The sequence below is a fragment of the Palaemon carinicauda genome, chromosome 39 (assembly GCF_036898095.1).
Source record: "Palaemon carinicauda isolate YSFRI2023 chromosome 39, ASM3689809v2, whole genome shotgun sequence".
In the NCBI taxonomy this organism is placed as follows: domain Eukaryota; kingdom Metazoa; phylum Arthropoda; class Malacostraca; order Decapoda; family Palaemonidae; genus Palaemon; species Palaemon carinicauda.
Genome location: NC_090763.1, coordinates 18664865 through 18690933, shown reverse-complemented (window position 1 = coordinate 18690933; position 26069 = coordinate 18664865). Strand labels below are relative to the sequence as shown.

Below are 26069 nucleotides of genomic sequence, written 5' to 3'. Positions count from 1 at the left end.
CCAAGGGAGACGATTTCCTCTACGTCTTCCGCTGCACCCACCACGGGATCAGGTTCGGGGTCAAAGCCCTCGAAATCTCGGGGAGAAACTGCATCAGGCCACAGCTTCTTCCAGGCAGAATTCAGTGTCCGTCGAGTTACTCCCACCCAAGCCTGATCTATGATCTTCAAGCAGTGCACGATGTTAAAGTGGCTTTTCCAAAATTCATGCAAAGTTAAGTTTGTGCTTTGCGTGACATTAGAGCACTGCTTGAATAGGTGCTTGGTGTAGAGCTTCTTTAAATTCGAGATGACTTGCTGGTCTATGGGCTGGAGGATAGAGGTGGTATTCGGTGGAAGATACAGCACCTTTATGAACTTAAATTCATCGAAGATATCATCTTCAAGTCCGGGGGGGTGAGCGGGTGCATTGTCAAGGCATAGCAGGCACTCTAAAGGCAATTCCTGCTCATGAAGATACTTCTTCACAGAAGGACCGAAAACTTGGTTAACCCATTGGACAAAGAACTGCCTATTGACCCACGCCTTCGAGTTGGATCGCCAGAAAACATGAAGCTGGTCCTTATCGACGTTGTGTGCCTTAAAGGCCCTAGGGTTCTCAGAATGGTAAACCACTAAGGGGTTGACTTTAAAGTCCCCGCTAGCGTTGGCACATAGGGCAAGAGTCAACCGATCCTTCATTGGCTTATGCCCAGGCAATTTCTTCTCTTCGGCGGTGATGTAGGTTCGACTGGGCATCTTCTTCCAAAACAGTGAAGATGGCGTGCGCCTTCTCGCAGATGATAGTCTCGGTGATGGTGTCGCCAACAATCTCTCTGTCCTTGATCCAGATTAGCAGAAGTCGTTCCATCTCTTCTATGATAGGGCTACAACGTTTTGAAATGATGGTGATCCCCTTAGAAGGTTTCACTGCTTTAATGGCTTCTTTCTGTTTCAAGATTGTCGAGATCGTCGACATATTTCGGCCATATTCTTTTGCAAGTTCACTCATGCGGACTCCACGCTCATGCTTTTCAATAATTTCTTGCTTTACTTCTAAAGAAAGCATTTCCTTCTTCCTTTTCTCACCCCTACCACTACCACTTGCGAAACTAAGCCTTTTAGGACCCATGCTTTACGTAAAATACCGTAAAAGGATGAACGTAAAAAATCACGATTAAAATAGTTGATAGCAGAACGCACAGGGCACAACCACACGAAGCCGACGAGAACAGAGGAATGACCCAAGCCACGCTAATTGAGTGTCCCTCCGAGGTTGAAGTGCTGCCTTCTATCGGCGGAAATAAAAAAATACATCCGGCGCTATGAGTACCATCTACGCGTACGGGTATTGTTTACTTCAGGTGTCGAAAAAAAATTCGGGTGTAGAGTAGGAACGTGTTCGAATTTTACTTCGCGTGTCGAAAAATTCGGATACAACCGGTACTGTACGACGAAAATTGCTTACTTCGGGTGTAGAGTCGAAAAATTGCTTGAATTTTACTTCGGATGTTGGAAAATTCAGATGTAGATACGTTCTTATGTAGAGGTTCCACTGTAATGGGTTTCCTGCCGACATCCGTCAGGGCCGTCTCAACCTTTCCCAAAGCTTTATTTCCGTTAGGGAGTTGGTCGATGCGGTAACCTAACCGCCGTTTGTAGGAACCCGGCCGGTAACCCAGTCAGCCCGGCAAGCGGAGATGATTGTAGAATACCGGCCAAAGGACATTTGTGACGGCTAGGACGGCACTAAAGGACAGCCCGGCAAGCGCGGATGATTGTAGAATACCGGCCAAAGGACATTTGTGATGGCTAGGCCTGCACTAAAGGACAGAAGGGGAAGGGAAAGGGTCTTATATTTTACAGAGGAGAAAGGTGACGGCAAGTATGTCATCTACTTTTGGCTGTAAATCAAGGAAGCCTAGCTTCCTATACCGGCGCCGTCGTGGGCGGCAGGGGAAGAAAAATTCCCCTGCCGGTGACATTGCCGGATATAAGACATGTCTTTTAGTCCACAAGGGAGAAAGGAGGCGGCAATTATGCCGTCCACTTTCGGTTGTAGACTAGGGAAGCCTAGCTTTCTTTGCCGACAACATCATAGCAGGCAGGGGAACAACGATTCCTCTGTTGATGACAATGTCGGCTACAAGACAATACACCCTAAGTTACTGTCGTACTTCAAAGCCGGGATACTCACCGGCAAAGAAGATCGACAGTAAAACACTATCCATACCAAGCCGGAGTTAACTACTCGTTGGCGATGACGGAAGATAGGGTTGCCGCCTGGGATGGCGGCACTCGGGGTAAGAAAGGTTTATCTTCTTTTATTCTAAAAGAGAAGCGTATCGGATTATACCAATAATTCTAGGGGATATATATATCCCCGACCGAATTAATAGAAACGATACTAGAGGTTAAACAATGGGATTAACGTTACTGACGTATACTAAATGGGTTAGGCTAGCCTAACTCGAGTGGGGACCACGGCTACGAGTGATACCACCGAGGCCCTATCGTATACGAAAGAACGTTATAATACATACATACATATACCAAGGCACTTCCCCCAATTTTGGCGGGTAGCCGACATCAACAAAAGAAACAAAACAAAAAAGGGGACCTCTACTCTCTACGTTCCTCCAGCCTAACAAGGGACTCAACCGAGTTCAGCTGGTACTGCTAGGGTGCCACAGCCCACCCTCCCACATTATCCACCACAGATGAAGCTTCATAATGCTGAATCACCTACTGCTGCTACTTCCGTGGTCATCTAAGGCATCGGAGGCAGCAGCAGGGCCTACCGGAACTGCGTCACAATCGCTCGCCATTCATTCCTATTTCTAGCACGCTCTCTTGCCTCTCTCACATCTATCCTCCTATCGCCCAGAGCTTTCTTCACTCCATCCATCCACCCAAATCTTGGCCTTCCTCTTGTACTTCTCCCATCAACTCTTGCATTCATCACCTTCTTTAGCAGACAGCCATTTTCCATTCTCTCAACATGGCCAAACCACCTCAACACATTCATATCCACTCTAGGTGCTAACTCATTTCTTACACCCGTTTTCACTCTCACCACTTCGTTCCTAACCCTATCTACTCGAGATACACCAGCCATACTCCTTAGACACTTCATCTCAAACACATTCAATTTCTGTCTCTCCATCACTTTCATTCCCCACAACTCCGATCCATACATCACAGTTGGTACAATCACTTTCTCATATAGAACTCTTTTTACATTCATGCCCAACCCTCTATTTATTACTATTCCCTTAACTGCCCCCAACACTGCAACCTTCATTCACTCTCTGACATACATCTGCTTCCACTCCACCATTTGCTGCAACAACAGACCCCAAGTACTTAAACTGATCCACTTCCTCAAGTAACTCTCCATTCAACGAGACATTCAACCTTGCACCACCTTCCACCACCTTCCCTTCTCGTACATCTCATAACCTTACTCTTTCCCACATTAACTCTTAACTTCCTTCTCTCACACACACACACTTCCAAATTCTGTCACTAATCGGCCAAGCTTCTCTTCTGTGTCTGCAACCAGTACAGCATCATCCACAAACAACAACTGATTTACCTCCCATTCATGGTCATTCTCGTCTACCAGTTTTAATCATCGTCCAAGCACTCGAGCATTCGCCTCTCTCACCACTCCATCAACATACAAGTTAAACAACCACGGTGACATCACACATCCCTGTCTCAGCCCCACTCTCACCGGAAACCAATCACTCACTTCATTTCCTATCCTAACACATGCTTTACTACCTTTGTAGAAACTTTTCACTGCTTGCAACAACTTTCCACCAACTCCATATAACCTCATCACATTCCACATTGCTTCCCTATCAACTCTTTCATACGCTTTCTCCAGATCCATAAACGCAACATACACCTCCTTACCTTTTGCTAAATATTTCTCGCATATCTGCCTTACTGTAAAAATCTGATTCATACAACCCCTACCTCTTCTAAAACCACCCTGTATTTCTAAGATTGCATTCTCTGTTTTATCCTTGATCCTATTAATCATTACTCTACCATACACTTTTCCAAGTACGCTTAACAAACTAATACCTCTTGAATTACAACACTGATGCACATCTCCCTTACCCTTATATAGTGGTACAATACATGTACAAACCTAATCTACTGGTACCATTGACAACACAAAACACATATTAAACAATCTCACCAACCATTCAAGTACAGTCACACCCCCTTCCTTCAACATCTCAGGTCTCACACCATCCATACCAGATGCTTTTCCTACTCTCGTTTCACTGGTACCATTGACAACACAAAACACATATTAAACAATCTCACCAACCATTCAAGTACAGTCACACCCCCTTCCTTCAACATCTCAGCTCTCACACCATCCATACCAGATGCTTTTCCTACTCTCGTTTCATCTAGTGCTCTCCTCACTTCATCTATTGTAATCTCTCTCTCATTCTCATCTCCCATCACTGGCACCTCAACACCTGCAACAGCAATTATATCTGCCTCCCTATTATCCTCAGCATAACAGGAAGAGGATATATTATATGTGTATCTGCAATCTTCACTAGTATAATTTTGCCTAACTAGCTAGAAATGTCTTATAGCTAAATACTGAGAGCGTCGCACTACTAACTAAATAATTGCATTTATGATGTGCGACAGCGGTCTCAAGATGACCGCCTCCGGAGATGGCAGTGCTCCACTTAACACACCTAAATTGTTAATTTAACTGTGAGAAGGGAGCTATAAAATTATACCCAGGAAAGAATAAATACTCAACTTTCCAGAGGATGAAGATGCTGGAGATTCCATGATAATATTCCTTGAGAATAGTAACAGTACTGAGAGAAACGACGGAGAGCACCGTGCTTAAATGCTACCTTTAAAAGGAATGATGGGCCATAGCAGTACAGGGAGGGGGTCCAACGGGTACCTTGATAACGGCTCCCCTTCATTCGCCACTCTTCCCCCTCAGAGTAAAATCTATTCGAGGTGAAGATTGCTATGCGTCGTATCAAAAAATACGTCCCCTGATATTATACAATATCCTTGAAGTTATATTAAGGATACTCGCGCCAGGAGTTAGAATTCTGGAGACCTATGGTTAATTCTCTGGGAGTATCATTGTAGCTAAATATCCCTTAGAAAGCTGCCTAAAGGAACCTTCCATCAGGACGACATGGCTGAGCCCAAAAATCTTATCATCATCATTCTGACATAAGAAAACTTTTTCCTTATCCAGTAAACATGTACAGGATCTCATAAATGATGTTGATGGGCCTAATTCGTCCATTTCTGTGCTGCTGCGTCTCTGTCTGTGTATGTTAGCAATGTGGCAGCCAGTAACTGACACATGTGCAGGATGGTCTTTGTCATGTTGGATTTTGTCTTTGTAAGTTGCATTTGTATAGCAACTACCATGATAGATTGCCCGATTTGTAGTGTGTGTTCTTTGTACATCTTTGTTGTTGTCGTTGAAGCTTACCATAGTTGCCATCATGAACATTGGTCCTTTCGTCTACTGCTTATACTACTTCTAGTTGATTGACTCCTGATCTTGATAAGTAGCCTCTGAAGCAGTTTGTTGTTTATCACTGTTTGGAGTCCTCAAAAAAAAAAAAAAGATATAATACAACCAACATGAACTTGTACAGTATGTAGGGTTCATTATACTGTACTGTTCAACATACATAATATAGGCCTTTTACAATAGTCAGAATACTAGATAATGGTGTCCTTGTGGTTGGTGCCTAGTATGACCTAATGACCAATTTGTTTTATGAAATTTTTATGTATTTTCATGAACTGCTTTAATAATTAGGAGCATTGGATTTATTGGCCTGTTAAGTGGTAGTCCAGCTGTCAAAATAAAGGCTGTAGGTTATTTAAAAGCTCAGATATTGACAAAAAATTTTTATGGCAGACTTTTTACAAGATACAAGATGGTGACCATGTAGGATGTGGGGCAACTGGAAAAATAATGTTTTGCTCAGGCTCCATGCTGAATGGAAAGCAAGTAACAGAATCACAAACACGTGAGAAGGAAACGTGGAACGAAACACAAGCAAACATTGGTCAGATACGGGATGAAAAACGCATGACCTTTCGAGAGGTCGACCAGATTCATACTGGCAATTATTCTGGCCTTGACCTGGGCCAGGTAATTGTAGGGATTGTGGGTACTCCCAGATGTATGGTAGGGTGGGGAGAACTTTGGAGGCCTAACTGAAAAATCTGGTTGGTAGGGGGGCTAATGCCCCAGATCTCCTGAGGAAGTTCCTTGTAAGTATAGCTAGGAAGAATACAAATTACTTGAAATTTTTTATTTTTCTGATTGCTCATACTATAAGGTTCCCAAAAATATATAGTTTTCATACTCTACAAAAATCAAACGAAAGTTGAAATCCAAATATAGTAAAGTTGACTATATCTTGAAAGTTTTCAAGTACTAAACAGTAATTTCATGTAATAAAATAAACATATTAGATATGTTTCTCTAATGTGGATTGCCAATGCAGAATTGCACTGAAAATTTCAAATGTGCTGCAGGTAGTCAAAGAAACATTGTCTATCTAATGATCTGGGTTAGGTGGATACAATGTTTCATAGCCCTAATTGGCACCATGCTCTCAACTTAGTTTAATTTCTGTTAAGGGATTTAGCAACCAAAGGTTTACACTGGAAAATCAACATAATTTTCAAGGCCAAACCACATGAGTATAAATAAAAGATTCATCTAAAGATTCAAAGATGCTCTCTCTTGAACGGAGGCCAGTGTCCCTTGGGAAGATAAAATATATGGAATATTGAAACATCCTTGAGAAATTACCAATTTGTTTTATAAACAGGATACTGTATAAGATTGTTAGATAACCCAAAAGCTAGTGAAAAAGATTAACAACACTAGTATCCTAGCCTAGTATCCTATTTGGAATCCAAATGGTTGATTTATCCATGCCATGCCAATCAGATACAATGAAGCTTCTCAAAGTTATAAGATAGTGAAAGAGCCTTACGAAAATTGGTGTCTGGTAACATGATTAGATTCGTCGACTCTTACCAATTGGATGTATTCATGAAATTAGGTGATTACATGTTTTGCAATAGCTATCAATGGCATTGTAGAGGAAGTGTCTTCTGTAAATAACTCTTTGTTAATGATTTGTCAATATACTGTGCTATAGTCTGTTTCATCCTAGCTGGCAACTGGAGCCGAACAACGGTTTGAAAGCTTGTCGCTGATTGGCTGTTGGTTCAGGCATTCCCCTCTCCCGCTGACCGATGACGAAACAAAACCTTGCATTTGACCCCGGTACATGATGTTCATTTTTGCTTTATACTGTACCTCACTGTTTTCAATATCGTGGTACAAAGCCAAATATTTCACGATTATTTTCTTTCCTTGCATTATTTTTTTTAGGTTCTTGCCATTCAAGAGGATATTTTTTCTACAAAATCCACCTATTTTTATTTATGTTTGCATAATATTTGTAGGTAAAAAACAGCATATAAAAAGTTATAAAGTTTTTTCAGCGCTTGTTTCACTTCAGCTCGTATTTTTTTTGTATGTTTTTTAAAATATGGATATTTTTTTCAAGGTAATACTCATCATCTACCTTTAATGTGTGTGACCAAAGAACCAGGTAGATATTACGCAAACTAAGAGAGGTATAAAGCAAAATGAACTTCATGTACTGCAGACAAATGCATTGTTTTGCTTCGTTGTCAGTTAGTGGGAGGGGAGGATACCTGAACCAACAGCCGATCAGCGATGAGCTTTCAAACCGTAGTTCAACAACATTTGCCAGCTAGGACGATACAGACTTTAGCTAGGGTGCTGTTTTGCCTTATGAAAAGGAAACCTTTTTCATTAAATTTTTGGACATGGTATTTGATTGTAAACTCTCTTGGTCTAGTAAAATTTATCCCCTAGAATCGAGTCAAGAAATCTAAAATAAATGTTTTTTAAATGGTTCTGGTTGTAGTTGAGGAGCTGCTAAAAGATCATCATTGAGACTATGAATCTTGTCGCTCAGAGCTGTAGTTTGGTTATCAGATGTAGTTTCTATTTGTAAAAGTAAATTAGGAGAACAAGATTTTGTACACATCATTAGCTTTAGACTGCGGTTGCGTCCATTCAGAACTTCTGTTGAGAATATTTTTGTGAAAACTACTGAAATACTTGTTGACTTCTAAAGAGGAATTAGGTTTGCGACAGCTGTGCACAATTGAATTGCATATCCCTCCTTTGATATTCTGAGAAATACCTGTTCTAGGAATTCAGATATATCATTATATATCTTCAAAGCCTTTTCGGATTGAAATAAACGATCAAGTGAATGACTCCTCTTTCGAGGCAAAAGATGTTTTGGGAAAAAAGAGCCCATGTGTTTCACCATTGGTCATACTTGAAATATCCTAAGCTCAACATCTTAGCAAAAAAAAAAACTGCTATAGAAGAGGGCTACTTCAAATTCATTGAATATGATGCTTTTCAAGATCTTGACACAAGTCAAAAATGGTTTTGGCTGGGCTTTAGTTCAAAAGGATGAATTGTGTTTAGCTGGGTTCTTACCTAACTGTGCAAAATTTATTTCATAGATTGTAAGCATTAGTTAAGGTCTGGAACATGTCTTGAAAATTATGGGTGAACGTTTGTTATACTTTATACAGGAACTTCAAATGCAGTGGAGAAACTTTATAATTTTGAATAGCCTACACCTTTCACATTTCCTGCTGGCACAAAATTTCATTTCTGGTGGGATCCCTCGATAGTAGAATTTTGTAGAAATCCACTGCAAACGATAATTACTGAAAAGATGGCCCCCACTCCAATATGAATAGACCTATTAGGTCTTATATTTTGAGGAAATGGCAAGAGATGTGTTAGTCTTTCCTCTTTAACTGACAATTACAGATATTGCAATATCGTTTTTAATCAGATATCTTTTGTATATGAATATTTGATGGTGTTAAATAACTTTTCCTGTCTCAGTGCCTGACCTAAAAGCCTATCCAGTCCATGGAATGGGACAAGAACAATACCCTGAAGAACACCACTAGGTTCAATCCCGTAATCGCAGTGGCGCCTATCATAAAATTTAATACTACACAGTATTCTAGAAATATTACTCCAGCTGTGACTAAATTGTGGAATGATCTTCCTAATTAGGCAGTTGATTCTGTGGAGCTTACGTTGAACAGGTTTTCATAAGTCCTTCGTAGTTTATATATGGCAGATCTATTTTATCGTTATTACAGATTTTAAGTTATTTTATATCTTTTGCTCATTACTTCTTGCATATACTTTATTTATTTTCCTCACAGGGCTGATTTTTCCTTGTTGGAGGCCTCAAGTGTATAGCATCCCTCTTTTTCAACAACGTTTTAGCATAGCTAGTAATATCATGAGGAGGAGATGGGGTTGTCCTTGGGGAGCTGTACCCCAAACCTAAATCTCCTTACAGGATCAGTGGAAGAAGGTTAATGCTTATATTAGTTTTGTTTAACATTTCCTTTGCTTGCATCTATATTTAATGGGAAACTGTTTTCCATTTTTTGGACATTCAACTTTTAACTGGATATTGTCTAATAGGAACTTGTCGCTGTTGGGTGTTTGTACTGTCAGTGCAAGTGTACTTCATTTGATGCACTGAAGACATTACTGAAGGATCTTTGTAGTATTCCCTTGCAACTTATCCATACCCAATTTTTTCCCATTTGGTTTACTTGTTCCCTCTTTTTTTCTCCATCTCGTTCAATCTTATATCTTTAGCCTCGTAGTGCAATGACAAGTATTTCATCCAGTTCTACCAGTGTTGAATTGTCTTCCTCTATCTAGCTCTAGGCCTTAAAGGCCCCAATTCTTTACATCCATCTTTTGGAACATACGTGATTCACTGTAGGTCTGATAGTCAATGCAAATGGTACAAACTGCGATAAGGATGGCCATAGTATTATTATTATTATTATTATTATTATTTGCTAAGCTACAACCCTAGTTGGAAAAGCAGGATTCTATAAGCCCAGGGGCTCCAACAGGGAAAATAGCTCAGTGAGGAAAGGAAACAAAGAAAAATAAAATATTTTAAGAAGAGCAACAACATTAAAATAAATATCTCCTATGTAAACTTTAAAAACTCAACAAAACAAGAGGAAGAGAATTAAGATAGAATAGTGGGCCTGAGTGCACCCTCAAGGAAGGGACAGTGGAAGATATGGCACTACCCAAGATTAGAGAACAGTGGTTTGATTTAGGAGTGCCCTTCTCCTAGAAGAGCTGCCGACCATAGCTAAAGAGTCTCTTCTACCCTTACAAAGAGGAAAGTGGCCACTGAACAATTGCAGTGCAGTAAGAAGAATTGTTTGGTAATCTGTGTTGTCAGGTATATGAGGCAGAGGAGAATATGTAAAAAATAGGCCAGACTATTCGATGTGTGTGTGTAGGTAAAAGGAAAATGAACCGTAAACCAGAGAGAAGGATGCAATGTACTACTGTCTGGCCAGTCAAAAGACCTCATAATTCTCTAGCGGTAGTACTGGCATAGCAAAATATTTACACATTGGTACTGGTGTACATATCAATGCTGCTAGTAACAGTTGGTCAGCTGTTACTAAAGTGTTTACTTTCCAGTTTCAGACTTGATTTGCAGTACTGTACCTCTTAGGCAACTTATCAGTGTATTGAGGGAATTTTTTTTTATTTTATTTATCTTGGTGTAGTGTGGTTATATAACTTATCTTTGTGGCATTTTCTTCCTATTTAACTAGCAAAGCAGGCAGTTTATAAAATAGGTGGCTTAATGTCAAAAATCTTATAATACAAATGTTATTTCATACAAACTCAGTATTGTCATAAGAAATACCTTCATCCAAACCTTTCAGCTTATATCTTTTTCATCACATGAAGAAGGGGATGTTAAGGTGAAACGTTTGCTTTGGAAATGTTCTGGAATGTTATTGAAATGTTTTACGTGAAACTCGGATTTTTTTTTTTCATGAAAATAAGGCTCTAATGTAATTATTTTTTTTTTTGTAAAGAAAAATATTTTTATCATTGCACTTTACTGTTACCATGTTTTGCTGAGTAAATGATACCTTTCCTTGGATTTATGCTGAATGAGGTTGGTACGAAAGCTAAAATGGCCATATTTCCCTGACTGAATTAATGATTGGCACTCAAAAAGGAATATCATATACTGTATGATATAATATATGTTTTTTTTTTCTTTTTGTTGAAAAAATTAAATGTACAGCACTATGTTCCATAATGGTATCCCACGGTTAGTTACAGTCGTTATATTTTTTATGAATTAAAAGTCTGCTGGATTTCTTTCAGGGTTATACAGTGTAAGCTTTTAATACTAATTTTACCCCCTGTTAGTTTTGCAAAGTGACCAAACTTAAAAATGATCCAAGCATGATTGATAATCCTTTGGATAGTTTGATGGTTACATGACTATTTCCTATATCAGAAACTGCGGGTGCTGCAGTAACATCTTCCGCATCTGCGGGGAGCGAAAACACCACCCAGGCATCAGATAGCGCAGTAGCTTCCTCTTGCCACCAAGACCTAGCAAGTGGTGAAACTGGCAAGGAAAGCTGCAGGGAGGGTGAAAATCCCTCTGTCAACACCACCGTCACCTCAGCCCCCAAAGCATCATCTACTGTCCATACTGCCAAAGCATCTAGCTTGTCCAAAACATCAGTAGGCCTTCCCCCAAAATCACCAGCAGTCTCCATTAGTAATACATTAAAGTCCCCCACCACTAATCACTATAACAATAACAATAATGAAAATAATAACAATGCAGAGTCTTCTCATCACACCACTTATTCTTCATCACTTGTCTCCAAGCCCTCACATTCTACCAAAAACTGTAAACAAACATCCACGCTAGTTCATCCTTCATCATTTATCATTAAAACAGGTAGCACTGATACTTTAACTTCTATATCACCCAAAGAGAGGTCTGTTACGCCACTTACCCTCAAGGTTAGTACTGTGTATAGCAATTTGGTGTGTTTGAACTCGGTTGAACTTGAAACAAATACTCTACAGTGTGATACAATACATAAAGTTACATTTAATGCTTACATACCTCTATGGTAATAATGTGATTGGTAGATAAACTAGCACCTTGGGGAAAACATTGATTTCCAGTCTGGTTGTAACCTCAGGGGCCTCTTGACTTATTCCATTGATTTGAGATTCTGTAGATGGTTTTATATCATAGGCATTCATTAAAAACAGCCATTGGGAGAGCTTTTGCTACATTGTTATTTTTGTTCATTCATTTTTCATGGTTAGTATGGTCATGAAATTATACTATGGTTACGTTGAAGTACTGTATAAACCTTGAAAATTGGTTCATTTATTAAATGTTGATTAGCCAGCTTACTTGCAGCAAAGATTTGGATACAGTACTTAGACTTGAAAAACTGGGACTCCAGATAATCTAGATAGAATATTCATTTGTATAAAATTTTTTGTGGCTCCTTGTAGATTTAGGAAAATAAAAAAAAAATCTTAATTTAGGGCATTAAAATGAAATAAGATATATAATTAAGAATGCAAGTTAAAATTAGATGATAAAGCACTAAAAATAAGCTTACAAACCCTCTAACCTATCACCACTTCTTGTTTCGTGAATTTACAAATGCATATACAGTATTGATTTTAACATCTCACAATAGCTTAGATGGTTTTTGCTAAGACTGAATCCAAAGGGTTCAGATAAAATAGTCAATGGAATAGTCATTAGCTCTAAGGCTTGATGTGAAAGGAGATTGATGATTTTTTCCCTTGGTGATTGATGTTATAGTGGAAGTTCCTACTTTTAGACTTAGTCATATTAATTTAGAATTCCTATTGATAGTATCAAAGATTATTATTAGATATTAATACCGTAATGTTCAGAGTTATTTTTTTTTAAAGTGTAAGCATTTTTGTAACATTGCTATAAACATTCCTTCTTCCTATTACAATTGCCTCTTACTAACCATACCACTGCAGTTGAGAGTACAGTCATTGTTTTTCTCATACCATCTTTGTTAGTTGGAATGAGGAGTATTAACACAATCATGTATAGAATATTCATGAATAATAGTTAATACTTAAATGAAAATATCTGACAAATACTATAAAATAGATTTTAGAGAATGTGAATGTGAGGAATGATTTTTTCTTTAAACAATCTATTCATAATTGTGTTGATCATAAGTTTCAATAATTTTCTCATATGTTTTAGATGTAAGTTATATGCTGTATATATTTATATATACATGCATTTCTGGAGAAATTGTAATTTTTGAGATCATGTGATAGTTACTATGAAGACATAAAACATTTGTATGCATTACTGCAATATATTTCTCAATTAATAACAAATTTTAATCTTCAATTTTGACGAAAGTATTAGTTGTGAGTTCCTATAAACTGAAGAATAATGACTAAAAGCTTTTTTACTGCAGTGCATTGGTTAGAATTACTCTTCCAACCAATATTTTAGCCATTTGAATTTGTTAAAACATACGTTACTCAAAGTAAAGTTGCAACATCATTTGAACTTTTACCATCAAATTCTTGTCGAATCATTATATTTTTTATTAATAAGTTCAGCGAATCAAATCTGATAATGTATTATATTCTATGTTTTAATGAAATTTCTGTTGTACTTGTGTAAGAAGTATTATGAATTGTTAGTAGTGGTTGTGGTATGTAATTTGGTACACAAAATTTATTTGTCTGAGGGTACTAGTTAAAGATAGTGAGATATAAATTAAAAAGAGGAATCTTGTTAAAAAATATGCCTTTGTTGCTGTTGAAAGGGGAGATAAAGTTCAGAATGCTTGTTAGAGATAACATTTTAGCTATAGAGGCCCTGCTCTGTTACATAATTAATTATGGTCATCAGTAAAAAAAAAAAAAAAAAGGTACATTATGAAAATTCTAGTTTCAGTAAGTAAATGGCTTCCTTAATCTACAGTAGAATGTATTAATTCTACTTGGCCTATTTTTGTTTGAGAGATCATCTGTTATGGTTACAGGCTTGCCATGGGTACTCTGGTTCTGAAAGACAGTTGTCCCCCAGAGGTATCCTATACTGAATTATGCTTTGGCTCTTAAAAAACAAGTGTTTCTTCAATGGGACTTTGTGTTTTGTTTGAAGTACTGTTACCTTCCATGAATGTAAATTATTGCAACACAGAATTGCAATTCTTCATAAAGAGCAAATAATTCACTTAGCTATGGGTCTTAATAGCAGTTCAATAACAAGAACTTTTAACTTGCATTCAGAGCTTGGGATCACCCTAGAAAAGTAATACAGTAAAGGCTTACTTTTCCAAGGTTGCAGGCTGAGAGATATTAGAATTATAGGGAACTTAGAATATATAAGTCAAAGTTCACTATAGTTCTAGAGAATTATAGTTTTCATAATCAGCCATACAGTTGAGTATATAAAATTGCAAGATAATTTTTTAGTGGCTAATGTATTGTTGAATGCTGGTTTGCTATATGCTATATTAGTGTTGCTTTGTGTTTAAGACATTTACAAAATTACTGAGGGCAAGAAGGTGGCCCTTGTAAGTCATGTTATTTTGTCAGGCAACATTTGATAAAGAAAATAGTGTGCTCTGTAAAATAATTTGGTCCTATATTCTATCAATGTCATATTTTTATTAAATCAATAATAACGTACTTAACAGTACAGTTTTCCAATTCACATTTGTTCCCACACTGAGTACTTATCTCGAACTACTTTCTTAGTAGTATCTGGGATCTCCTCCCAACTGACCAGAGTTTTGTGTAGTTTACCCTACTCCCGTTTTCTATGAGGGGTAACCTCAGGTGGTGTGATACACGCCCTGAGGCGACCCCGGGTCAGAGAGCATGCTTGCTTAGGCCTCGATCCCCAGTAAGTTCTCTGGTCGCGTCGCGATAACATCACGACGCTCTTCTTATCCAGTGCGACCCTTTTTGTCCCCGACCCCCTTTGTGTCTCACGCGGTTCCCACGTGGTACCTTTGTGCTCCCCCTTATCCTTTCCCTTTGTGTTCCTGTGTCTTGCGGTGCCTTACTAGTGCGTAATGGAGCATCCCCGCCGTTGTCCTAGGTCTATGGCCGGTAATCCTGTGGTGCTTTCCTGTCAAAACCTGAAGTTGACCTGCACTCCTTGTGTTCTTCGTGTAGGGGCAGTGTGTGCTCCCCTACAGTCACGTGTCCGGAGTGCGAGTCCTGGAACGAGGTGCAGTGGGTGCGTTACGGCACCAAAAAGAAGAAGGCGTCTAAGAGATCGCCTAAGAAGCTGAGCGTCTCTTCTCTTGCTTCGCCGGGCATATCGTCAGACAGAGCCTCACTGTCGCCTTCCCCTACCCAGAGTAGGGGACGAGGTAAGGCAGTTGCGGGGAAGAGGCCTGTGGCCCTTCCCCAGGATTCTGAATTATGGGATAGTGGTGTTGTGGTGTCATTCCAGGCAAGTGAGGGGCCTGAGGGAGGGACAGGAGTGTGTTCGGGGGACGGAACCCTGGTACAAGCAGGGCCCGTCTCCTCAGATGATCCTATGTGGGGAAAAACTGTGCCTACCTCTTCTCCCGGCTCGTGGGTGTGTTTTTCAGGTGCTTCCGCAGCCGAGGGTTCCGCCGAGAAGGAAGACTCACCGCCGTCGGACTCCCTCGCGTGGGTGCCGCCGAAGACGCCCTTCAGGTCTCCGTTGAGGATGGAGGAAGGTTTTGAAACCTGGTCCCCCATCGAGGAACTCCCACGCTCCCCTCCAGCGCCTTCAGCTACGTTTCCGTCCGTCTTCCTACAGCCCTCTTCCGTCGAGCGACGCGTGGACCCATCAACAACGCGGCACGAGTCGGGCCCGCCAGTGAGAACATGCAAGTCATCGGGCTCCTCGGTCGAAGCCTACTCTTGCTCCTCGGAAGACGGAGCCCCGAGGGACCATACGAGACGTCGTGAGAGGTCCTGCAGGAGACGTTCTCGCTCCCGCTCCAGATCCTGCCAGGGGGTAGGCACTCTAGATCCCCTAGGAGGAAGTTTAGGAGAAGTGACTCCCCGGGGGAAGAATGGGTCGTCATCCCTCGTAGCAAACTTCTCGAGATGTCAGCAGTTCCGGGCCCCTCGAACTGGCTCCCAAGGGCTCGCTCACCAGTGAGGTACGTATTCAGCGGCAGATACGATCGACGGAGGGAGTTGTCTCTTCAGGTCCCAGCGGATAGGCATAAGTCCGCGAAGGTTCTGACTCCATCCGCCCAGCGGAGAGAGTCGCCCCTTCGATCTGGCAGCCGTGTCCTGACCTCCAAATCAACGTCGCGTCGGCAGGAACGAGACAAGCAACTCCCGCCGACGAGCAAGCCAGCATCTACCTGGACCTCCGTAAGCAGGGATAAGTCCAAGACGGAGGCCTCCGTCCCGACGGCGATGCCCGTCCTACCCCCTAAGCAGCCGAAGTTGGACCATTCCAAGATGTTTCCTCCTCCTACATACACCCCCCCCACCCCCGGCGACCTCCGCCACAGGCAGCGGGGCGTCCTACAGAGGAAATGGACGACAACGTAGAAGGTTCAGCAGCAGAAGTTTCGACCTACAGGAGGGTAATAGGACTCATTAGGAGGCATCACAGACTGGTCGAACCCGACCCCTCCTCCGACGAAGTCTGGCTCTCGAGCCTCAGCAGGCTGGTTGATGCCCCGGGGCAGCAGAGACCCTCGCTAGCCCTGCCTTTGGCTAGGGATGTTAGGCTGGGTAGGGCTCACGTGGACAAGATCGTGGCCAACCATGCAGAAGCCCCCAAGACCCAGAGCTCCTCCAAGCTTCTTCAAGGCCTAAAATCCCAGAGCCGGTTTTACCTTCCTGAAGGGCATCGCGCAGGTCCCTGTACTATGGAAGCTGCAATCGCAATCCTGGGACAAGGAGCAGCTGAAGAGAGGGCTAATACCGCCCTGATCTGTTTCTCCCCTTCAGAAGCTGCCATGATGGAGGAGATAGCCAAGGACCTGGTGAACGTTTCCTCGTGGCTGGATTGGTGGGCCTCCACGCTGGTAGGCTTCCAGTCCTCCTACGACCTCACTATCCCGGAGAACTAGGCCTTACTGAAGGAGCTGATTAGCTCGGGAGGTAAAGCCCTCAAGTTTCTCTCATACCAATCCATCGCGCCGGCCGCCAATTGGGTTCAGTGGAAAAGGGACACGGTGCTCAACAAGCTCGTAAGGAGGCTCCCGGACAGAGAAGCGAGGTCTCTGAGGAGCCTACCCCTGTGGGATGACTCAGTTTTCCCCCTGAAGGCAGTGGAAGAGACAGTAGAGAGGGTCAGGAAGCTGAAGGATACGGGAGACTCCAGACCCCCTCCAGCGAGAAGATCTACCCATAGAAGGGCACCCTTCGACGCCTCCCTTCCTCCTCGCGCTTCACCTAGTCAACCCAGGATGGACGCCCCTGCTACGGCCTGGTTTCAGTCTTGGCAGCCCTCCCGTAGAGGAACGTCTTCAGCACAGTCATCCTTCAGGCCTTCCTATGCAGCAGCCAGAAGAGGTCGTTCAAGCCGGGCCTGTAGAAGGAGATAGGGAGAGAGGCCCCCTACTCCTGCCAAAGCCTCAGGTGGGGGATGCCTCAAACATTCTTGGCAAGCATGGAGAGACCACGGAGCAGATCCGTGGACCGTAGCAGTCCTGAAAGAAGGGTACAGGTTGCCCCTCCTGGCGGACCCCCCTACCTCTAATGCCAGATCAACAGGCAGAGTGGTTGACACCCAAGGACCCCTTGAGAAGGACGGCCCTACAAGAGGAGGTCTCTGTAATGCTGGCGAAAGGGGCGATAGAACCAGTCAAGAACCCAGGCCCGGGGTTCTACAGCAGACTCTTCCTGGTGGAGAAAGCGACAGGGGGCTGGAGACCAGTCATAGACCTCTCAGCCCTCAACAAGTTCGTGTGCAAGACCGACTTCAAGATGAACACCCCGAAGTCGGTCCTAGCGGCCTCGAGGGAGGGGGACTTCATGATGTCCATAGACCTCAAGAATGTATACTTCTAAATCCCTGTTCACCCCTCCAGCAGGAAGTACCTAAAGGTGAAATGGGGTACCCAAGCGTTGCAGTTCAAGACCCTCTGCTTTGGTCTGCCCACAGCCCCTCAGGTCTTCACAACAGTCTCAGCCCGGGCAAACGAACAGGGCATCCGCCTGATTCGGTACCTGGACGACTGGTTGTTGCTTTCAGCCTCAAGGGAAGTACTGAGGGAGCAAGGCGCGAAGCTCCTGCGGTTCTGCAACGTCCTGGGTATCATCATCAACCTAGAGAAGTCCCAACTGATACCCTCCACCAGGATGACCTACCTCGGAATGGTCCTGGACTCCCGGTTGGCGAGATCTTTCCCTTCCGCGGAGAGACTAGACAACTTGGACCAGATCCTCCGGCCCTTCCTGTCGGACCAGCCCAGGAGAGCCAAGGACTGGCAAAGACTGATAGGCCACCTCGTGTCATTGGAGAAGCTAGGTCCACAGGGGAGACTCAAACTCAGGGGAGTTCAATGGAACCTGAAGGAGACCTGGAACCAGAGAAACTCCCCCCCACAAGGTGGTCCTGGTGTTCCCGGAGACGAAGGAAGTCCTAGAGTGGTGGCTTGCCAGATCGAACATCCTCAAGGGAATGCCCTTCGCAGCCGACCGTCCGGAGGGGTGGGGTGCCCATCTCCTCGGCAGGACAGCAAGAGGAAGTTGGACAGACGAGGAGAAAAACCAGCACATAAACGTACTAGAGATGATGGCAGTGCGAAGAGCGTGCCTAGAGTTCGTCCATCGGCTCCGGGGAAACACCGTGGCACTGATGTGCGACAACGCCACAGTGGTGGCCTACATAAAGAGACAAGGAGGACTAAAATCGAAGGAGTTGTGCGTCCTCACGATGGGACTGCTGGAACAGATCAAGATCTCAGCAAGGTTCATTCCAGGGAAGAGAAACGTCCTGGCCGACGGCCTCACGAGAATGGGTCAAGTGGTAGGATCCGAGTGGTCCTTGCACCCGGAAGTGGCCAAGACCCTCATTCAGAAATGGGGATCGCCAGTGTTGGACCTCTTCGCAACGAGACTGAACGCACAGCTCCCCGTGTTTTGTTCTCCTGTGCCGGATCCAGTAGCGGCATTCGAGGACGCGTTCCAGCACCCTTGGGACAACCTCGACGTTTACGCCTTCCCTGCCTTCGGGAGGCTCAGACAGGTCCTCAACAGGGTGAGGCGAGCGAACAACCTGTGGATGACTTTGGTACACCCTGGTGGCCGGAGAGAGAGTGGTTCGCTGATCTAAAGGAACTGGCGCACCTTCCACCTTGGCCTCTTCCGGATAGGCCAGACCTCCGGCAGCCCCACTTTCAAAGGTTCCACGAGAACCCTCGGTCCCTCTGCCTTCACACGTGGAGGTTATCGAGCGTCTCCTGAGGAAGGAGGGATATTCTTCGAGAACGGCAGCATGGATGTCAGGGTATCTGAGGCGTTCATCAGCGGCAGTATACCAGGCAAAGTGGGCCACATTCACTAAGTGGTGCGTCTCGAGGAACATCAAACCATTGAGGGCCTCCATTCCAGAGAGAGCGGACTTCCTAGTCTATCTCAGGGATGAGGTAAACATGTCCATCCCAGCCATCAAAGGAGTCCGGGCTGCTCTGGGTCAAATCTTTCTCCTGAAGGGCATCGACCTGGGTGTCTCCAGACATATCTCGATGCTCATCAGGAGCTTCGAACAATCGTGCCCCCCTCAAGCCAGTGGGGTGCCCCTGTGGGACGTGGCCAGAGTCCTGAAGATGCTGTCAGAACCTCCCTTCGAACCCCTAAAGGACAACTTGGACAAGGAACTCACCCTCAAGACAGTTTTTCTGTTAGCTCTGGCATCAGCAAAACGGGTAGGAGAGTTGCACGGACTGTCGTACGAGGTGTAACACTCGAAGGGTTGGCGTGAGGCTACCTTCAGGTTCGTCTCATCCTTCGTGGCAAAGACTCAGAATCCAGCCGTTTGGGATCCCAAGTTTGAAGGGTTCTCATTGCCGGCAATCCCTCGATTGAACAACTGGAGGGACTTGCTGCTGTGCCCTGTCAGGGCCGTACGAAAGTACTTAGAGGACAGCCAGACTTCGACCTGAGATCAAGAGTCTGTTCGTCTCCTTGGGACTAGTGAAGAAGCCAGTCTCCAAGAATACTATCTCCTTCTGGCTACGGCAGGTGATCGTCAGGGCCTACAGTAGTGCAGGGGTCCCCCTTCCAGGAAAGCCCAGACCCCACGACATTAGGGGTCTAAGTACTTCATTGGCATTTGAGAAGAATATGGCAGTGGGCCAGATCCTGAGGGCAGGTACTTGGTCTAAGATGTCGACCTTCACAGCTCACTACTTGAAGGACTACTCGAGGAAGTCCCTGGACGGGTTCTCGATAGGTCCCATCATTTCCGCGCTCCAAACGGTTTAAAGGTGTAGCCCCAGTGATAACTGCGGGTAGTAAGTCCAAGAGACAGGTTCCTTCCTTAACCCCCTTGTTCTTCCTCCCCCTGCTCCCTTACCGAAATGACTACAGTAGTCCCCTGAAACTGCCATGGGATACACTATCTTTGAAAGGACATGTCCCCTAGGATTTCTTGCAGAGGTGAGTTACTTAGACACTAAGATGGGTTTTTTGCGTAGTTTTCCCTATTCTCTCGTGTTTTCCTTGGGGTCAGCAGAACCTAGTCTCCTATCTAGTTTCCTCTTATATACTTCTCACGGTCTCTAGGTCCTGAAGGACACTCCCACCTCCTAAGGTATAAGTCTCCTAAGTAGTTCGAGGTAAGTACTGTGTTGGAACAAATTACAAATTTTAAGTAATTTGTATTTTCCTAACAGTACTTACCTCGAACTACTTTCGGGTAATGGCCCACCCATCCTTCCCAGAGTGCCTTGCTGGACCTCATAGAAACCTAAGCTATCAAGAACTTACTGGGGATCGAAACCTGAGCAAGCATGCTCTCTGACCTGGGGTCGCCTCGGCGCGTATCACACCATCTGAGGTTACCCCTCATAGTTAACGGGAGTAGGGTAAACTACACAAAACTCTGGTCGGTTGGGAGGAGATCCCAGATACTCCTAAGAAAGTAGTTCGAGGTAAGTACCGTTAGGAAAAATACAAATTACTTAAAATTTGTGATATTTACAGGTTTGCCAACATTGCAATTATATTGTTCAAAGCAGCTTTGGTTAATTGTGTACCTGAAAATTACTGTTTATTCACTACAACCCCATTTATTATATGTTGATTCATGTCCATGTCTGAAAATTGCTGTAACCACATTCTCTTGCATCGGAGAAAAGAGTCCCTATTGTGCATGGCCAGTCCCTTGTGCTCATCTCATCTACAGTATGACTTGGTGATAGTAGTTTTTCCACATTGGTTTCTCTTTTTGCCTTTGTCCACAATTTATACCAGTACCAACCTTTTATATAACTAATTTTTATTATTCATCTTTTTGTTGTGACCTTTCCCTCTAACTTTTTCTTACTTACTCTTTGTGCTAGGAAACACTTTTGGCTCTTATGAATGAATACAAGTACTTCACAATTTACTTTTATTAGGAAAAGAGAAGTTTATGATTTTTACAAATTTGTGTTTTTCTTTGTGGTTTTGTTTATCCTTAATATTTGTAATTGTGTGTCCTGTTTAATTGTTATTTTTTAGGAACAATTAGGTGATAGTTGATTGTCTTTGATTTGACCTGTCTCCAAGGTTTAGCATACTGGCTAAGGTTTGCTCCAAGTATCGTGAACTATTTGATGTTATCCTTCAACAAGGTTATCAATTTTGTTTTGTTTTGGTGAAATGGATACCGTTATGGTGAATGGACTAACTGTGGGGCCTTCCCTTGGTTTTATCTGACCCAAACGCTGTAGGAGTTAGTGTTGTCAGTGCCTCTCGTGCAATTTACTGTTGGCATTACTTGGGTTGTTAAAGCGTTCATTTAGCCACAGCTGCACATTCTTTTTATCCTACTTTACCTCTGTTCCCGTCTCTTGCTGTCCAACCTCTTGTTAACTTATAGTTCGTAGGGTAACTGCAGAGTTTTTCCCCCGTTTGCACTGGGATGCTGAATGGCCTTGCCAGCTCCTGAACTGTGCTATGTAGCCTAAATCCAAGACTGAAACATTTAGGTAGGTGGTATAGGATTGCATTAGAGCTAAGGGCCATCATCTTTGGTATCTGACCATTTATGACTCCACCAAAGTGTTTCGGTGTTCAACGTCAAGAGCATCACCCAGTTGAGGTTGGTGAAACACTTATCTGTTGAGCTTTCTGTTTGGGCATCAAGGCATGAGTTTATGAGTAATTCAAAATTGTAAGTGTCATATCTCAGCAAGGGGTGTCCAGTTTGTTACTCATGTCAACTAGATCTGGCCACTGTGGCAATGTTATAGGTTTACAAAGTAGGTGTCAGCACTTTTCTTGGATCTGGTCCCCTGGTAGTCAGTTGTACTTGTCACCAAACCTCTCTTGTAGGAATGGTTTATTGTTTACCTGTATCTTGTCATGGTCTTTTCCTAATGTTCTTTTTTCCTGTGGAAGATACTGCAGAAACAAATCCACTTTCACAGTTTCATTGATTGCCTTGAGTCAACAACTTCCTGCCAGATGTAATCTGAAGTTGACAAGTTGGAGCGAGGCATAATCTGTAGTTGACAGCTTAATGCTAGGTATAATCTCCTTTTTGATGTGAAGTTGTTGAGAGTGGGTTTTTTCAGATTAGCAGCAGCCTCCATAATTACACCATCAGTAAATCAACAACTTAATGAGAGAAGAAAAAATGCATTACTTAACATGGAAATAGAATACATACTCCTGCACTAGATACCTCTGTATTATGAATTTTGGAATTTTTCATTTTTTGTAACCAGATGAAATTGTCCTGGTTCCCAATCAATGTTTAAATTTTGTTCTTTTGCCTCTGATTTTGAAAAGTTTGACCAAGACTACTGATCATAAGCCTCTTCCAGAGATATCACACCTGTATTTGGTCTTCAAGACTGGGTTTTAGGTGGCTTTTGCCTCCTTGTAGCTAGTTGGCAGTGTGTATAGTCCTATTACTATTATTGCTAGCTGAGCTACAAGCCTAGTTGGAAAAAGCAGGATATCATAAGCCCAATGGCTACAACAGGGAAAATATCCTTGTGAGGAAAAGAAATAAGGAAATAACAAACTACAAGAGAAGTAATGAACAATAAAATAAGATATTTTAAGAAGAGAAACATCTTTAAAATAGATCTTTCATATGTAAACCATAAAAAGAGACATGTCGGTCTGTTCAACATGAAAATATTTGCTGCAAGTTTGAACCTTTGAAGTTCCACTGACTTGGTCACACCTGGAATAAGACTTATAGAATACTGTGTAGTATTGAGACTTATGATGGAGAAAGCATGACTATTAGAATTGAATGAATACCTAGCATTATTAATGGAATGGTACTGCAAATGATGGTCAGAATCATAAAATATCTTATGCAACATGCATAACAATATAGATAATGAACTAACGGAACAATAGTGTCGGTGATTAATATCTAGACCAGTAATAAGAAATTTAATAGACAGTAAGTTTCTGTCCATGAATTAAGATGAGATTCAGCAGCTGAAGACCCGAAAGGAGAACAATACTAAAAAAAAAGGCTCGGTGAAAGAAGTAAAACACTTCTTCAGAATAGATTGATCACTGCAAGTCTTAAGACTTTCTCAATAAGCCAGTTTTTTTTTTGTGTGTAATTTGATAAGAGATAGACCTAATGTGTTTATCTAGAGTAAATTTGATATCAAGAATCACACCTACAATTTGAAGTCTTGCAGAGTTAAAAAAACATATCAATGCTGAGATCCGGATGTTGAGCCACTGTCCTTGACCTTCCTAATAGGAGTTTTGTAAGGTTTCAACTTCATGCCCCATAATTTGCACAATACACTAATTTAACTAGATCTCTGTTAATGGATTCAGAAACCCAAAATCTACATTCAGGAGATGGAATTGATGCAGAGGATAGCATAATCTATATATGCAATAAGCTTGTTGTCTAGGCCAAACCACATTTCATGTGTACAGTATATAGTATGAAAAGTAATGGGCCAAGAAAACGACCCTGAGGGACACTAGATATCACATTCATATACTCATTGTGGTGCTCATGAACTGCAATTCTTTACAATCTACTTTTTTGAAATTCAATAATTCTTCTGCCATTAGGTTGTATTTTGAACAAGATTTTATCGCGGGGGGGAGGCCTTGTGATTTGGGTCTTCATCATCCATGTCTTCTTAGCATTATCTAAGAATAGAGCTCATTTACCCTACCTTGTTCTTAGGATTTATCTACAACAACCTATAAATTTTTTTCCATCTAGACTCTTGCTGAATATGTTTATGGAATGATTCCAGGTTTCAAAATTTTTATTGCCCTCCTTTCATCACAATTTTACAAGATGCTTTAAGTTTTACAGTCGAAGAAAAGAAGTCCATGTGGTGCATGCTTGTTCCTCTTTCATAATCTTGACGCATAAAATTTAGTTTGCGTGCATTCGTGGAACAAGGACATGGATGTGTCATTCTCCCTTCTTCATTTTGTGTACAGTACATAAGTAACTTTGGAAGTTTTTGTGTTTTTTAATTGGCCATGTTATGATCGAATGGAAAGGTTTATTGGTACAACTTCTGGTCTTTGTCGTCCTGATACCTTCTTAGTTATCCTTATACTCTTTGATTTTTCCTTTTTTCAATATAAATCTAACAATCGGTGCCGCCTCCCTTTCACGCCCTGGTTTTATGTGGCATGACAGAATGATGTATCTGTAGCATCCTCTAGAGTTTGGAATGAGCAATATGAACCTTTTCCTATCCTGATAAAATGAGTATTTGGAACTTGAATATCCTTGCATGGAACAGGTTAACATTTGATAATTGAGGTTGTAAAATTTTGAAGAAAAATGTTGTGCAATAAGAAATCTGTAATATAAATACCTTAATTTTTTTATGGGATGTATTTCGCTGTTCTGTATTGGATATCGTTAAGTTTTTCTTTCCCTCCCTTTTTTGCTAAGTAAAAGGTTTGTATGCTTAAGAGAGTACATTTATTGTGGAGGTGTTGCTATATAATATTTAGCATCCATCAAGTATGAAATGTTAGCATTATAGGTTAAAGATTAGTTTACTCTAGCACTTGGAGGATTTAATTGTAGTTTATGTAATAATATTGATGTATTGAACATCAGTATTTTTAATATTGTTTTCTACATGGCATGTGAATAGTGATGAATATGGTCTACTTTTGAGTTGTTTTTGATAAATTTTGTTTGAAGTTTTTTAAATGAATTAGCAAATGAAAAGAGGTCTTTTTACACCAAATTAAATTTTTATATAAAATTAAATTCATTGCTACCTCATGAAGTTTGTGCTTCAAATAATATAGAAAAGATATTTTCAGTATTTGAAAAATAAAATTAATTACCAATCATGGCTTATACAAAGTGAAAGCTCTTAAATTTCTCGTTATAAGCTGGGCTTTTCATGCATATAGATACTGTAGATTTTAGCATGAGATTTTTTGTTAATTTGATGAAGTGTTCTGTGGTCTTGTCTTAATATTAATCTTTGCTTATAAATATGGATGACTCGAAGTTTTGATGTAATATATTTGCAAAGAGGGGTTTTTCACTGATTAGGTAAAGATTGTTTTTGGATTCATATTGTCAAATTCAGTTGTTATTTGTTCCTTTATGGAGCCTAAAAAGTCAGTGGGTAGTGCACATGAACTTTATTCATTCCTGGGGAGTTGTTTCTAGTCTCCCTTTATATTTAAATAAATCCACCTGTATGCCCACTGATCCTTTATACCTGCTGCTGGGACCTAAATGTTCTACACAACTTGATTGGCTGTTGGACAGAGTACTTTATCTTCAATATACTATTTGTAATTTTTAACTGTTAGGGAGTTTCAAAATGGTTTGCACTATCTTTGAAATTATAAATTTGTTCTTGGTTAAATTTTCTTATTTTCATTATGAAATTTACATTTTC

General features: G+C 41.8%; 1 protein-coding gene across 1 annotated transcript in view; it reads left to right on the top strand.

The window, feature by feature from the left end:
* Positions 1 to 26069, top strand: part of LOC137631053 (titin homolog) — a 129715-nt gene that overhangs the window by 21805 nt on the left and 81841 nt on the right. The window contains exon 4 of the mRNA XM_068362644.1: positions 11480 to 12000. Coding sequence (XP_068218745.1) covers positions 11480 to 12000 — 521 coding nt within the window. The remainder of the gene's footprint in view (positions 1 to 11479; positions 12001 to 26069) is intronic.